This window comes from Puntigrus tetrazona, chromosome 17 (assembly GCF_018831695.1).
Source record: "Puntigrus tetrazona isolate hp1 chromosome 17, ASM1883169v1, whole genome shotgun sequence".
Lineage (NCBI taxonomy): Eukaryota > Metazoa > Chordata > Actinopteri > Cypriniformes > Cyprinidae > Puntigrus > Puntigrus tetrazona.
In genome coordinates this window covers 15677263-15692502 of record NC_056715.1, presented here as the reverse complement: position 1 = coordinate 15692502, position 15240 = coordinate 15677263, and the positions used below count along the sequence as shown (strand labels likewise).

The 15240-nt window shown below is 39.7% G+C and overlaps 2 protein-coding genes and 1 pseudogene across 2 annotated transcripts; 1 reads left to right on the top strand and 2 right to left on the bottom strand.

Moving 5' to 3' along the window:
• Positions 1 to 330: 330 nt before the first annotated feature.
• Positions 331 to 1790, bottom strand: LOC122361710 (vitamin K epoxide reductase complex subunit 1-like protein 1). The gene is made up of 3 exons (XM_043262628.1): positions 1539 to 1790; positions 783 to 892; positions 331 to 706 (listed from the first exon to the last, which is right to left on the bottom strand). Exons 1-3 carry the CDS (start codon positions 1715 to 1717, stop codon positions 489 to 491), a joined length of 507 nt encoding a protein of 168 aa, XP_043118563.1. The 5' UTR covers positions 1718 to 1790; the 3' UTR covers positions 331 to 488.
• A 2272-nt stretch (positions 1791 to 4062) lies between these two features.
• LOC122361708 (mitogen-activated protein kinase 7-like) lies at positions 4063 to 8841 on the top strand. Its single transcript, XM_043262625.1, is given in 8 exon segments — positions 4063 to 4180; positions 4256 to 5441; positions 5443 to 5549; positions 5551 to 5639; positions 6184 to 6977; positions 6980 to 7282; positions 8040 to 8173; positions 8294 to 8841. Coding segments are annotated over 7 exon segments (2748 nt in total). The 5' UTR covers positions 4063 to 4180; positions 4256 to 4274; the 3' UTR covers positions 8448 to 8841.
• A 1613-nt stretch (positions 8842 to 10454) lies between these two features.
• LOC122362001 lies at positions 10455 to 14643 on the bottom strand (annotated as a pseudogene).
• Between the last annotated feature and the right edge of the window lie 597 nt (positions 14644 to 15240).

Here is a 15240-nt window from a genome sequence, read left to right as displayed (position 1 = left end):
GTTCCTCAACGCATTTTTAGTAGTGAGCTACTGAGAATAATAAGTACAAAGAGCAATTATTTGTACCTATTTTAATTACAGTAATCTTACATTTATTGATTTTTTTTTTCTGATTTTCAGATCACGTCATTATACAACCCTATCATTGGGTGATAAAAAAGTATTTTTTTTAAAGATTTTATCGTAAGGTACTTTTACGGGGGACAATGTGGACACGATGTTAAAAATGATATATGCATCTCTACGTGAACAGCAGCAGCATTAGAGCAAATATTATACATTTAAATGTCCAATCATTCCACACAAGCACAAAATGAAACAAGATTTAATAGAAAATCTGACTTTATTCAACACATTGAGCATTAATCGATCAATTTAAGTCGCACTGTACATGTAACAAGCACGAAGCACGTGTTTTCTGATCATTCTGAAATACATCATAAATAATGAATCTGATTCGCAGCGATAAGCATAACCCCAGGTGTCTTTCACTGCCTCTTCGCTCTTTTCAGGCGTCCCTCCAGTCCCGTCCTTCTCTTCAGGTTTGTGTAGAGAAGTGCAAAGTTTACGATGTAGGTGGAGACGCAGACCACGCAGAAATCGCCCAGGACGAACGCCAGGATGATAGCCAGATACACGGATCCAGCCACGGACACCCAGGAGGACCCGACGAGGAAGAGCGCCGCCCTGCTGGACGCCAGCTGACCTGTTGAGCGCAATATATTCTCGCGTGACGCTAGCTTTGATATTACAGCTTTTGCCACAAACTTAACAGCACTTACCTAAACCCAGTTGCAATGCATAGAAAACGATTCCTAATACACTGTTCGGCTGGTTTAACACGCTGTCTTTGGAAGTAAAGATCTGGACGAGTCCAAATCCGCGTCCCCATCTGAGAGAGAGCAAAGCACCGATCCGTCAGTTAATAATGATTTTTTTTATTTTTGTGGCATTCAAATAAGTCGCATATGACAGAACATATTGGCAAAGGCTGCTGCTGTTTCATGCACTGATCAATTTTGGGATGTAGGCTTTTCGTGACGCATTTGAAATGATGAAACATTCAAGAATACACGTTATTATAGCACTTTATCTATTTTCAGATTTGATTTACAATAGCCAACATATCTCTAAAGAAGGCCGTTTTCCTAAAATGGGTTTTTCTCCCAGAAACCTCCACTTTATCTATTTTCTGAAGGCATTTACAGAGAGTTTGGCATTTGGCTGTTTAAGGTGTTTCTGATTTAAAAATAATAATAATAATAATAATAATCTCACCTGCATTTACAATGTTAATAATTCTGTTTAAAAATGTATAAAAAGTCATGCATTTTAATAAGGTAATGTTAATGTATAATTTGCTTATGCCTATCTGTACAGCTGAGAAATCTAAATACTGAATACCCGCAACTATGAACACTTAATATGCATGTAATATGCATTCGTTGCATTTTTAGTCACCTTGGGGTGTTTTGCTTAGGAGACTGTCTGGGTGATCAATGCATTGAAACGGCCAGAACTGAAAGGAACGCGTTTACCTGGACGTGAAGACTTTAGAGCAGCTCACGGAACGGCCCAGGTCGCACATCGCGCGATATTCGGGATCGTTCTCCCGGGAAAGCTCGACGTGCAGCGCGTAAACCGACAGAGCCAACCCGAGAAAACACAGGAGGAAGCGGACGCGATATTCCCATTTAGGAACTCCAGCGGAGGACATCGCGCTTTTTTATATAGGCTGCTGTACTTAAGTGCAATTTGCAACTGTGGGACATGTACGTCCGAATTTGACAGACTCCACCTTTAATGTATTGCAACGTGGAAAAATCTCAGAGGAGAGCTGTGATTGGACCAAAGTACTGCAACGCGTGGCATGACCGATGCTGCTGCCTGTTAACGGTTTCCTACGGGACGATGCGCTTTTGTCCTGCAGAGGGCGCTTTTCGGTTCAGAAAGTCTGAAACGGCACTAAACTGCGTTCATATCTCGAGAGACATAAATTGTAATCGCTCTGTTTATACTCTTTTTCCCTGTTTGTATGAATTAAAAGCACTGATCTATATATAATGACTCTGTTATAGACTAGTGAATAGAGGCGAGCTCTTTGATTGGACGATGCAGGCGGTCCAGTTAAATAAGAAAGGCAATGTAAACACTGGCCTCCGTTACATACGTATAAATGTATGGACGTTTTAGACGGTTTGGATAATTTATTAATTTATTTCACGTGTTCAAATTGTGAATTTTGTTATGTGGAAACCACTGATCTATATTATAGAACTATAATACAATATACAAGAAAGTCGTTTATACAGAAAACCAAACCTGCAGAAATTATAAATACGTAGCGCAAATACATAGAAATACATGTATATAAACAAGTACAATTGATTTTAATTACATTCACTTATTTATTCACTGAATAAATAAGAGTATATTAGAAATCAGCATCCGTCATTTTTCCAATTGTTATTCTTAGTAGTAGTAGTATTCCTAAAGGTTTGGATTTCTGTGTTTATAAATGCTTATGTAGAGTATGGCATGTTATAGCATGTGCGCGTCTTTCTTATTTACGCCCGACGCCACCCAAAGAATGACCCTGTTTCACGCTTCGAAGGAGTCCGCCCCTCGAGCAACGTTGACGGATCCCATTGGTCAAGCCTTTGGCGAGCGTGCATCCGATTGGTGGCTCGGCTGCCACTCAAACGCAACGCGGAAGAACACAAGGAAGTTAAACGGCGCTTCGCGATCGCGAAGAATAGACATGCTTTGAAAGAACCGCTCGGAAATCCCACCGCTTCCATATATTAACAGGTAATCACGACCGCTTTCGTCACACAACATCTGGTTTTATTGGCTTGTGTTCTAACATGAAAAGAAAGAAAGAGCGAACGTATTGTTGTTAAAGCTCTTTCGGGCCAGCTCTCACGCCTCTGCTGTATGTAACGTTAAGCAGCATTAATTTCTCACAAACGACAGCTACGCCCTGCTGGACCTGTAGTATGTTATCGCATTACGATTAATAACAGAGATGTGTTGTCTGTATCCACCTCGCACAATTATATTTCTCTCGTTTTTATGAATATCTGTGTCATTTGAAAGAAACTGTAAACGCGTGTGTGTTACACGAAAGTGGTGCTGTTTGTGAAATACTGTGAATTATTGTCTTTTCTGATACTGATTGATAGGATGGACCGTGCATTAACTGTCTGGCATGTAACAGAGAAGTTTTAGAGTCCAATGCTATAAGTTGAACTTCTAAGTAAAAATCTAAAATATGTATCCGTTTCCTAAATGTGTTTTTTATTTTTTAGAATGTCATCCAATGAGAGGGACGAGACAAATGACACCCAAGCGGCGCCGGCCCGAGAAGCATCTGATGGCAATAGCAGGAATGAGAAAAACACTGACAAGAACCATCACAGAGGCGTCACAGAAGGTCCCTCTCAGCCTAATGGAGACACAGCTATTGTCACAGATGCCAGTACTGTCGCAGATAAGAACTTGGCTCTGCTTAAAGCCCACTCCCTGGATGTGAAGTTTGAAGTTGGGGAAGAATATGACATTATTGAGACCATTGGTACAGGTGCTTATGGTGTGGTCTCATCGGCCCGAGGCGTGACAACGGTGAGGGTGCAAAGATGCCTTTCAATGGCTTCAAATAATTAATTAGTGACTAAATATTTGATGTCTGAATTCACTATTACTATTGACGTGTGTGTATATATATATGTGTGTATATATGTGTATATATATATATATATATATATATATATATATATATATATATATATATATATATATATATATATATATATATACTTAGATTAGAGAGTGTTAGAGTTGGAGCTTTAAATTTAGATAATAATAATAATAATAATAATAATAATATAATGTAAATACAATTGGGCCTCTGAATTTAACATGTTCATTTAGTGGGATTAAAAATGTTTTAAGAAATAAGGTGCGTATCTGTTCATTCTATTTTATAATTTGCCTATTATCTGAACTTCAGGCCAGCAGGTGGCAATAAAGAAGATCCCTAATGCCTTTGAGGTTGTGACGAATGCCAAGCGCACGCTGCAAGAGAGCTGAAGATTCTCAAGCACTTCAAACACGACAACATAATCGCCATTAAAGACATTCTCCAGCCTGTGGTCCCTCACTCGGCTTTCAAATCCGTGTAAGCTAGAGTTCAAAGCAGCAAGCATGTCTTCTCCTCATATTTAATGTGCTAAAAGTGACTCTCATCCTTTAGGTACGTGGTTCTTGACCTCATGGAGAGCGACCTGCATCAGATTATCCACTCCCGCCAACCTCTGACCCCAGAACACACACGCTACTTCCTGTATCAGCTGCTAAGGGGCCTGAAATACATTCACTCGGCCAACGTCATTCACCGCGATCTCAAGCCGTCCAACCTGCTGGTGAACGAAAACTGCGAGCTGAAGATAGGCGACTTCGGCATGGCGCGCGGTTTAAGCGCGACCCACTCCGAAGAGTCGCGGTCGTTTATGACTGAATACGTAGCCACTCGTTGGTACCGCGCTCCTGAGCTCATGTTGTCTCTTCACCACTACAGCTTGGCCATCGACCTCTGGTCTGTTGGCTGCATCTTTGGCGAGATGCTCGGCAGGAGGCAGATGTTTCCAGGGAAAAACTACGTACACCAGCTTCAGCTGATTCTTTCGGTTTTGGGAACGCCACCCGAGAGCATCGTCGGCTCGATAGGGTCGGACCGGGTGCGTTCTTACGTGCGGAGCCTGCCTTCAAAAGCAGCAGAGCCGCTTGCAGCGCTGTACCCGCAAGCTGAGCCCAGCGCATTGGACTTGTTGGGCGCAATGCTTCGATTTGACCCTCGCGGGCGCATCAGTGCATGTCAAGCCCTCGAACACCCTTACCTCGCCAAGTACCACGACGCAGACGACGAGCCAGTGTGCGTCCCTGCCTTTAATTTTGAGTTCGATCGGCAGCCAATGGGCAAAGAACAAATCAAAGAAGCTATACTGGCAGAAATCCAGGACTTCCATAAGAAGAAGCAGGGCGTCAGGAAGAAGATCCAGTTTAGGCCTCTCCATTCTAGTTCGGCGGGGGTCGGGGTGTCCGGCGGCACACCTCTGCTGCCTCGGAGCTTGACAGAAGCAGCACAGACTCGCACGAATCTCAATTTTAAACCAACAGACACTACGCAAACGAATGCAAACTCGTTTCAAGCTCCACATCACCTTACTCAGATTCTGCCACATTTGGCTCATGTAAGCTGCCAGGACGTGGACATGCCCAGCGCGAACTCCGACGGCCAGCCTGAGACCATCGATCTGACCACTCCCACAGACAAGGACGCGTCGTTTACCGAACCGGTGGCGAACTGCGGAAAGGAGGAGCTTGCCTCGTCCAATCAAATGCTTCAGTCCCACACAGTCTCTCAGACCCCGCCAACTTCAAGTCTTCTCAGGCGATCCTTCGCTCTCTCTCACGCAGTCACAGGCTCAGTCCCTCTCTCAAAATCTCACTGCGTTCCTTGGGAAAGGAGGGAAAGTGACGACCGGGAAGGTACAAAAAGAGAGGAGCAATTTCAGAAGACACAAAAGCAGCTCTCAAGGCTGCACTGCTTAAATCAGCACTAAGGCAGAAGGCTCGAGGTGAGAGATTGCTTACCATTAAGTGTTTTCTCAAATTTGCTGCCTCAGAACCCTATTTGATAATCGCCATTTGAGGAACTATATAAAAACCAACTAATTCCAAATTTTATCTTATAAATGCACATTAATAGTCATATGTATAGGCTTTGTGAAATTATTATTATTTTTTTATATAAAAGTAATTTTTTTAACAAATTAATATCCCAGAAGGGATGTTTTAGATGAATGAAAAAGTAACAGAAAAGACGTTTGCTATTTTTTTCCTTTTTATTATTTTTATTTTACTACATTTTTAATTACTAAATTACATTTTAAAATGACTTATGTAGAAAGTAGTCATTCTTATTTGTCTTATTTAAATGAATGCAATATATAAGTATATATATTTATATATATATATATATATATATATATATATATATATATATATATATCACCTAAATAGAACTTTTATACAAGTATTAGTTTTTATGTTTATCCAGTTTTTCTCTATTTCCAAGTAATAACTGTCATGTCAATAACGTACTGATTCTCTCTTCCCCAGATGGAGGCTCTGCAGCTCTTGGTATCGAATTATTCAGAGGATCTGCTGGAGGATTATCCTCATCCCTCTGCTCCTCCAACTCTGGACCAGAGCAGAAGAAGCCAGTCACGGCCCAGGAGAGGCAACGAGAAAGGGAAGAGAAGCGTAGGAAGAGACAGGAGCGTGCGATGGAGCGAAAGAGGAAGCTGAAGGAGAAAGAGAAAAAGGAGGGAAAACAAGGCGAATCTTTGGGTGGCGTGTTACTCAGTGACAACGACAAGAAGCTGTTGGAGCGCTGGGGACGAATGATGGACAACCGGGGTGATAAATCGCAGACCTTTGAAACAAATATTGCCAAGAACAGTGAGGGTACAACTGCCCCGATCCAGCCAGCAAAAGGAAGCAATGTCATAAAGACACGCTCAGACGGGGGAGAATCAATGGCGCCAAAACAACCCAACGAAGTGCAGGCTTTCAAACCGCCACAAATACTGCCTCAAATGGGACCGTGTTTGGCAGCTGGGATATTCCATCCAACTCCGACTCATGATGCACAGCCCGTCTCTTTAGGCCCAGCTCAGAACGGAGACGTTGGGATAGTTGCTATAGGAGGAAGTGGAAGCGTTGGTGTGGTAACCGCCCCATGTGCCTTTCCCAAAAACAACATATTAAAACCTCAGTTTCTGACCGTTGGAACGATGTTCACCGGTCTTGAGAACTGGACAGGAACAACTCCGCACCAGCCCCAGAAAACCCACCAGCCTCCACCGGAACTAAATAACCCCGCTCACACTGGCTTTGCGCACATGCAGACGCGCATCGAAGCCCGTCCCGCATGCGCAGTCACAGTCCAACGCTCATCCAGCTGCTGGACTCCTTTATGACCAAACCGTCAGGTCTGAACCCCAGCATCGGCATCTCGGACACCAGCAATGGTTCTCAAGCCACGGACAAACTTTGCGCTTTAGAGGAGCGTCAAAATGGCTCTCATGCACAGGGCCCTTCAAAACAGCCTCCGGGAGCCGCAGCTCAACCCTGCCTCGGTCTCACTGACACGGGACAGCCGGCAAACAGCATCCCCGACATCCACACGGTCACACAGCAGCTCTCAAAGTCACAGGTGAATGTTTTATCAATCATACATGGTCATGGGCCTTCTTCCTATATGAGCATGTGGTGTTTATTTATTATCGTATGCGTTTTATTATGCTCATCCAGGTGAAAGTTTGATTGCATAGCTGGTTATTGGGTTATAGCGGTCAAGGAAAACATGGAACAATTAGGGAATTTTAAAATAAAATTGCAGCTAGGTACCGAGGTGGCATTTAGTTTAGTTTTATTAAATAAGAATTAAACATGACAAAAACATCACAATTACTGAAATTGTAAAATGCATTTTAAACAGTTAAATTTCCATATTTAATTTTTTTTTCATGCTCTGCTCAAATGTTGCATAAGCTAAACATGAAGTAAACATTGAACTGAGGGTCTAATTGTACAAAAATAATTATAATCACATGAAATAGTTTGTGTAAATCATGACGTAATAATGTAAATGCACTCCATGACCTATAAAATTTAAGTATGCATGGACATTTTATTTTATACTTTGTATAATTATGATTAATATCATTGTTTTTAATATCATTGTAATGTATTATTTTTATATACTATTAAATTAGTTGGAGAAAATACACTTTAACCACTTCACCCAAGAGGTTATGAAGGCCTTATTCATTTACTTTAGTTGTTAGATTAATCGGATCTAGGCAGTATTAATAGCTTTCTGTTTATTTTCGGACACAATTCATGTCTTACATGGAGTGGCATGGACGAGATTATGTTTTAATTCTGATCTTGTGTGTTTGTCCTGCTAGGTTGAAGACATTTTGCCGCCGGTTTTCTCTGTGACTCCTAAAGGCAGCGGAGCGGGATACGGCGTCGGCTTCGACCTCGATGACCTCCTCACTCAGTCTCTCACAGAACTCCAGCACTCCGACCTCAGGGAAAGGTCAGTTCAGATCCCGGTGCCCGCAAAGTGCATGCTCTATTTTTAAACCGCGCATCACTGCTAATTACAGTACTGCACTGTAACGGACCTTTCAATGGTCTCAATTCTCTCTTTCGTTAGTCACAATGACTTGGCCCCCCTGTCCGCATCCCTGCTCTCCGATTGGCTCGAGGTACACCGCATGACCCCTGCTGACATGGAGTCGCTCCAGCAGGAGCTCCAGCTGGGATCTCCCATGATCCTCTCTGACAACTCGACGCTTCCTGATACCTGACCGGTCCACTCACTTCGCCTCCATCCCCCCGTAGAACCGGTTGGGGGCCGCGAACAGAGGAACTTGATAGCTTTATTGTGCACCGGTGTGCGGTAGAGAGAATATGCTCGACGCTCCAAATTATTAAGGCCTTTACCTAGAATCCTACCCAGAAAAGTGCCTTTGTCTTTAATGGGTTCGTATGCATTATTTATTTGTGCCAACATTAAAATATGATGCTCCGTTCGGTTTCGATTCCGAGAATTTCAGTGCCATTACCAAGCGATTCAGATCCGGGGGAGAACAAGTTTAGCTCAGAGGTGCTAGTGCCATTCGTTCACCCTGGAAACTACTTTCAGATGAGTTTAGAGAGTAATGGAGATTAGTTTAGCAGACCAGTGTTTAAAGCTATTTTCTAGTAGTACACTACAGTAGGAGTCACCAGCAGGGCGGTAGTATTACGGTAGATGAAGCACAGCAGAGCACAAAGATGTGACTGTAGAAAGTAGAAAAACATTTAATTCGATGTTGCATGAATGCCTTGTAGAAAATAGTGAAACTTGCTGCACCACATGCAGATCTGCTCCGTTTTACACCAGCAACAGAGTATCGTCTTGAATAAAGCTATCAAAGGGATTTGTGTGGTGTTGGTTTTTTTTATTTTATAATGTTATTCTTTTGCAGTATTTTATTTAGTCAAAATGAAATGAACAATTTTTTTCCCCTAGTGGATGCAGGACACTATAGTTTTTATATAAGTGAGGATAGCATAAAGTAAACTCTGAATCATGTAAAATTATATATAAATAATAAAATAAAACGTAGCAACAAAAAATTATTTTTTTTATTGCTAATGTGACCAAGACTGAACAAAATTAAGCATCGCTTGGTAGTTGGTCAACCTTAAATTTAACAGCTGACAGCTATTCAACAGAATTCATTACACCTTTCTATCAAAGTTATTAGACATTATCAAGATAAATGTTTAGTTTTAGCACAGTTTAACTCGAGTTCTTGTCATATCTTATTACCATTTTCTAAAGTACAGTGAATAAACTGCGAAAATGCGAGAAGTTATGGTATCCTAATCAATTTTGGCAATATTCAGGACATTTCAAAGCTCAAAACTCACTTTCAGACACCAGTGAGTTCTGGTTGCATTCTGGTTCCAGTTCCAGATCACTGTACAAGGCAGAAATATATTGCTTTTGGGGTATGATAAGTACAATGACCATTGCTATAATGAATACATCAATAGCCACTTAAAAACACCTGTGATTAACCTGAACACAAATCTTCAATAGACTTGCATTTAAAAAAAGTAGAAGCTTATCGGCGAACATCAGACAGAGCAACACTTGCTATAATAGGATTATTAATGTTAATGTTTAAAGACAGCTCAATTCATGTTTACCCCCTACCATTAATAAGCATGCAAAATATAGCGATTTACAAAAATCACTTTATTACAAAGTTATTTACAGCATTTAAAGAGAAACAGTCACCAAGAGATACAAATATACAACCGTCTTTAGAAAAACGCTAAATATTTCACATCTAATTGCACGGGTGATCTTAAAAATTTTTACATGTCCTGATACAAAAAGGTAGATAACTGCTGTGCAAAAGGCTGGATCAAATAAGTGTCCGTTAATAATTTAATAAGCGTCATGATTGCCAAATCTCATGCGTGTAAGCTGCCCACGAGAACCATTTGAGGGTTTCAGTTTAAAAAAATGGCATCATTTGCACAGTTTAACTACACAATCATCTCAGTGTTCTTCAGTTTCAAATAGTTAAAAGAATATATTAATCAAGTGGTAAAAGACATGCTTTTATTTTCCATTTCATTCGGTGCGTATTTTTGGTACAAACCACACAGGAAACTACATGATATAAAAAGTTGTTTAAAAACTGATTAAAAAGCTACTTATGGCGTTAGAATCTCTTTGTGTAGGTCGGTGTTTTGGGGTTGGGAGGTTTTTGGCAAGTGCGAGGATCAGTGTGTGTGTGTGTGTGTGTGTGTGTTTATCTCAGCAGCTGCACCAATACCAGTAACACCAGAGTCCTGATGAACACCATGACCCGGTCAGCCCAGATGTGACCCGATGCGCTCTTGAGCTGGACTCCTCCAACGTGACTCTGGATGAAGTTGGTGAAGCTGGATACTTTAGCATACACTCCCGGTCGGTTTGGTTTAGCGCAGCCGAGGCCGAAGCTCACAATTCCAGCTTGCACCCAACTTCCATCACTGACCTGACACGCCAGAGGACCGCCAGAGTCGCCCTGAAGAAGCACAGAAGGGTATTACAAACAAGGTTGTTCATTAGCATTTACATTTTTTTTTGTAAATGCATGTTTTCCTCCTCACCTGACAGGTCTTTTTGCCTCCTTGTTGGAATCCAGCGCACATCATATCATAGCGGATGTCAATGTTCTCTGTGGGGTTTATCAGAAACATATCCTGACAAGTCTTCGAGTCAATGATTGGCACTTGGACTTCCTGCAACGGCCCAGCACCCTGCAGAGCAACTGAACACATGAGAAACAATGAGTTCTTGTGTTGCTTTATTGGCAATTGCCAATATTTCACACAAAATACATACACTACCAATTAAAAGTTTTCTCCTCACCAATGCTGCATTTTTTGATCAAAATTACAGTATAAAAAAAAAAAAAAAAAAAAAAAGTATGGTGTAGTATTCAAATTATCATTTACTATTATATAAGTGCAATTTATTCCTGGGACAAATGCATCGTTAATTCAGTCACCAGTGTCACATAGCCCTTCAGAAATCATTAGAAATTACTATTGGTGTTTAATTAAATCAATAATGTTTCTTATTTTTAATGTGAAAATAGTTTTTGCTGCTTAGTGAAAACCATGATAAATTTTTTTTTGTGGATTCTTTGATGAATAGAAAGAGAAGAACAGCATTTCTTTGTAACAAATCTTTTATAACAAATGTCTTAACTGTCACTTTTGATCAATTTAATGCATCCTTGAAGAATAAAAAGGTATTTCAATAAATTTTTAAAATTCATTTTACATCTTAATTTGCCCACACATTTGGGATCCAAAAATATATTTATAATAATTAAAATATATATTTATAATAATTAAAATATATATATATATATATATATATATATATATATATATATATATATATATATAAAATAAAAACACACTGATAATAATTTTCCTCATTGACAAATATCAGAAACGTTTCCTGAGTAATGATGCTGAAACAGATACAGCAATAGATTATATTTTCAGTTTTTTGAAAATCTAATAACATTTCACAATATTACTGATTTTAAAAATTATTTTATTTAATTTGAGCAAATCGATCCAGCCTTGGAGAGCATTAGAGACTAAAGGTTTATGCCGAATCCTCACATTGCATCAAACACATTTACCCAGTGCAGCCAAAACATTTATCTGTCATAAAAATAAAAATAAATATATATATATTCAGATCAGGTTCAATTATGTGTTTTTCTCATCCATAGCAAACATTTTGACATGATGACAAAAATAAAAAAATAAAAAAATTAAAAAAACATACGAAAAAAAATTCAGAATCAGTGTGCAAAGACCTTTATACTAAACAGAGATGAAAAAAAAAAATAAATAAATATTCAATGACCCCAAACTTCTGAACGCATTTTACATTAATGACCTTATGGAGACATTTTCGGTTAAATAATTTGCGCCATAAATTTGGATTTGCATTAAACAGCAGAACCTTATTATCAGTTAATTAAATATACTCACATGCTCCACTTTTTACATTTTTAGACCCCATCTGATTTCATCTAACAAGTCTATTTTGAAGCAATCCGGTATAAACAAGCCATAATCTTTTTTCTCCATTTGCTTTCACAATAAATAAAAAGGCAGTTTATTAACCCATTTATTTGTATGTCTTTAGAAACACAATATTTCAAAAAAAATTCTAACCATTTAAAACATGTTTTTGGTATTTTATGTACTCGTTCATACAAAATTACTACTGAATGTAAAGGTCACTGTAATTTAGAAGTTAAATATATTTGTCATCACAACACGAGCATGGGTGAAATTTCATACGCCTGTGTTTTTTCCTCACTCACCTCCATCTCTGATGTCACCCCATCCAGTGATCATGCACCTCATGTCGCTGCTGAACTCCACATTGGCATATGGCAAGCAGACAGGCTGAATGTGATCGGACCACATGACAGCCGTGGCCAGCTCCACGAGAGAGCGATATCCTGACCCAGCTGAGGGTCCGTGTAACCCAGAGGAACCACCACGCGGCGGACCCTATGGCTGGACTCGCCTTGTTCCAGCTGTTCAGCTGCTGGCGGCCCGTAAATGGTGTATTGGGAGATGTCATTGGGGCTGGTCGAGGAAAGAGAACCTTATTCATTCATTTACATGAGCAAAAACGATTATAAGGGTGATTATACGCAAAAAAAAACCTTACTTGGGAAAGCAATGTGCAGCAGACAGCACCCAGCTCTCCGAGATGATAGTTCCTCCACACACATGTCCTTGACTGTCAGTCTGAACACACACATCAAACACACGTCACGAGATCCAAAAGAAACCAGATTTGACAGACATTTCAGAGTGTACCCTAAACCCTGACCACAAAATAAAGGTTTCACTGATATCCGGATATCAATCGAGATTTATAAAAAAAGGGAAAGGACAAGACAAATCATAACAGATGTAAATATTGTGGAAAAACTGCAATGAGAAATTAAAAACGTGTAGTTTACCTTGCACATTGAAAAAGGTGATAAAGCTCATAAATAACTTGTGCATGAAATACTTGAAACTACTGTATGCATTTAATATAGAAGGTGTTATTTTCAGTTATCTATAAAGCTCACTCAAAATTACACTGAAAATTTATTCGCCTACAGGCCACTGAAAACGGAGTTTGGTTGTTCACTGGAAAAAATGTGGAGTTTTAGCAGTACGTCTCTTGCAGTGAATGGGTGCCATCAGAATCAAAGTCCAAACAGCTGATAAATCTGATAAAAAGCAAGTATCCCATATGATGAACTTTTTTTTTTAAAGCTACGTTTCTCACAACCGTAGCTTTTCACTTCACAACTCATTAATTGATGGATTTTATTATTATTATTTTTATCATGAGCAGTTTGGACTCCGATGGCACCCATTCACTGAAGAGGATCCACTGGTGTGAGCAAGTGTTGTAAATTTCTTGATTTCTCCAAATCTGATAAAGATACGCAATTAGATGGCCCGAAAATGTTCAGTTTTGAGTGAGCCGTTTCTTTAAGTAACCGTTTTCTTGTTTCTTTTGTATAAAATAAACTTGAAAGCGGAAGTGACGCTACTTATAAAAGAAAAAAAAAAAAGGAGGTGTGTATAGGTAAAATGAACCTTTTCAAACAATAGCCTATGCAAAATTAGGAATAATTATAGAATTGTTTGACCAAACATAAAACAAACTTAGGCCTACATTTGAGTAGCTTGTGCATTAAACTATGATGTCCGAGCTGTTCGACTGAGCTGGAGGAATTTATGAACCCTGCTTCAGTTTAACATAACTTTAGTTTCATAATGGCTGCCATTCTTACCTGAATATCCACCTGCCACGGCCACGCGCTTCTTCCGACGCAGAGGAACCTCCGACTATTCGGTTCAGCATTTGTGGCCGACCACATTCTACGTCAAACACATCGAGACTGATGATTCGCTTGCTTTATACCCTCACAAACCAATACACGTTATATATATACGGACATAACAAGTCCTCTGACAGACAAACAAACCTAGCAAAAATTAGGTCAATTTTACCTTGAGCCTCGCCCATCCACAACCCTGAATGGCGTCCAAGATGAAACAAAACAGTGTTACAATCCTACATTAATTATTAATTCGTTAGCAAAATACATATATATTTTTTTAGAAACAACAACTTAAGCACCTACCAATCATTACGACCAAGGCAGTGCGAATAAATGTGGCGCACCGCATTCTTTCAAAATACCTTTGTTACAGAGACTCCAAAACTTTGTTTATATCAGAGGCGGTGGACGCAAAAACAATACGTTTTAGAAATAATCACTTCCTCGTTCGATGAAGCCAGGTGAAGCGAAGATCAAGACTTCGGAAGTTTCGCTCAAGAAAAAAACATTAGGTTCCTGAAATCCTTTTTTTTTTAATCACCTGGCTACCTTTCAAACAGTGACCTATCAGGAGCGTCCGTCCCGCCCACAACGAGCACAAACCCCGCCCACCCTCTCACGTCTAGCAGTTTTGGTTTCTCTGTTTTGTTTCGGGGAATTTGACCGAGAATGCGGAGGGGCGAGGTGTTTACAGATTAATGAATGCAGGTTTCAAGATATAGGCTCTAAGTCAGTCATTTGTGTCATTTGAACAATTTAGCAAAGCTTGAAGGTTTCCGCCTTGTTCTGCGAGCTTTGATGAAAAGTAGTTGATTTAATTGTTTCACGTTAAAAAGCTTCCAAAACGCTTTGCTGATAAATTGTGTGGCATATGACATCTAATACTACTGTGTGGGCCTACTTTTGTAAACAGGTTTTAACAATCAGTCCCTTATTGCATGCACATGACTGAGAAACAGGCAAAACAGGTTCAGTGTATCATAGTTGCCTTATAATGCCTAGGAAGTTATCAACAAAGAACAAGTGCATTTATTTTGTGGTTACATTTTGAAGTGTTAAATGACACAGGATTTACACCGCAACGACCAGTATAATCTTTAAAAAAAAAAGTATTAAAAACATACTGTTGAGGTGAACTAAAAACTTTCTTGTTAGTTTA

Bases quoted from the DNA above. Each gene is read 5' to 3' on its own strand.
- LOC122361710 (XM_043262628.1), bottom strand. From the start codon at position 1,717: ATGTCCTCCGCTGGAGTTCCTAAATGGGAATATCGCGTCCGCTTCCTC. The intron at 893-1,538 runs GTAAACGCGTTC...GCTCTCTCTCAG, and splicing joins TCTAAAGTCTTCACGTCCAG to ATGGGGACGCGGATTTGGAC. The intron at 707-782 runs GTAAGTGCTGTT...TGCGCTCAACAG, and splicing joins TGCATTGCAACTGGGTTTAG to GTCAGCTGGCGTCCAGCAGG.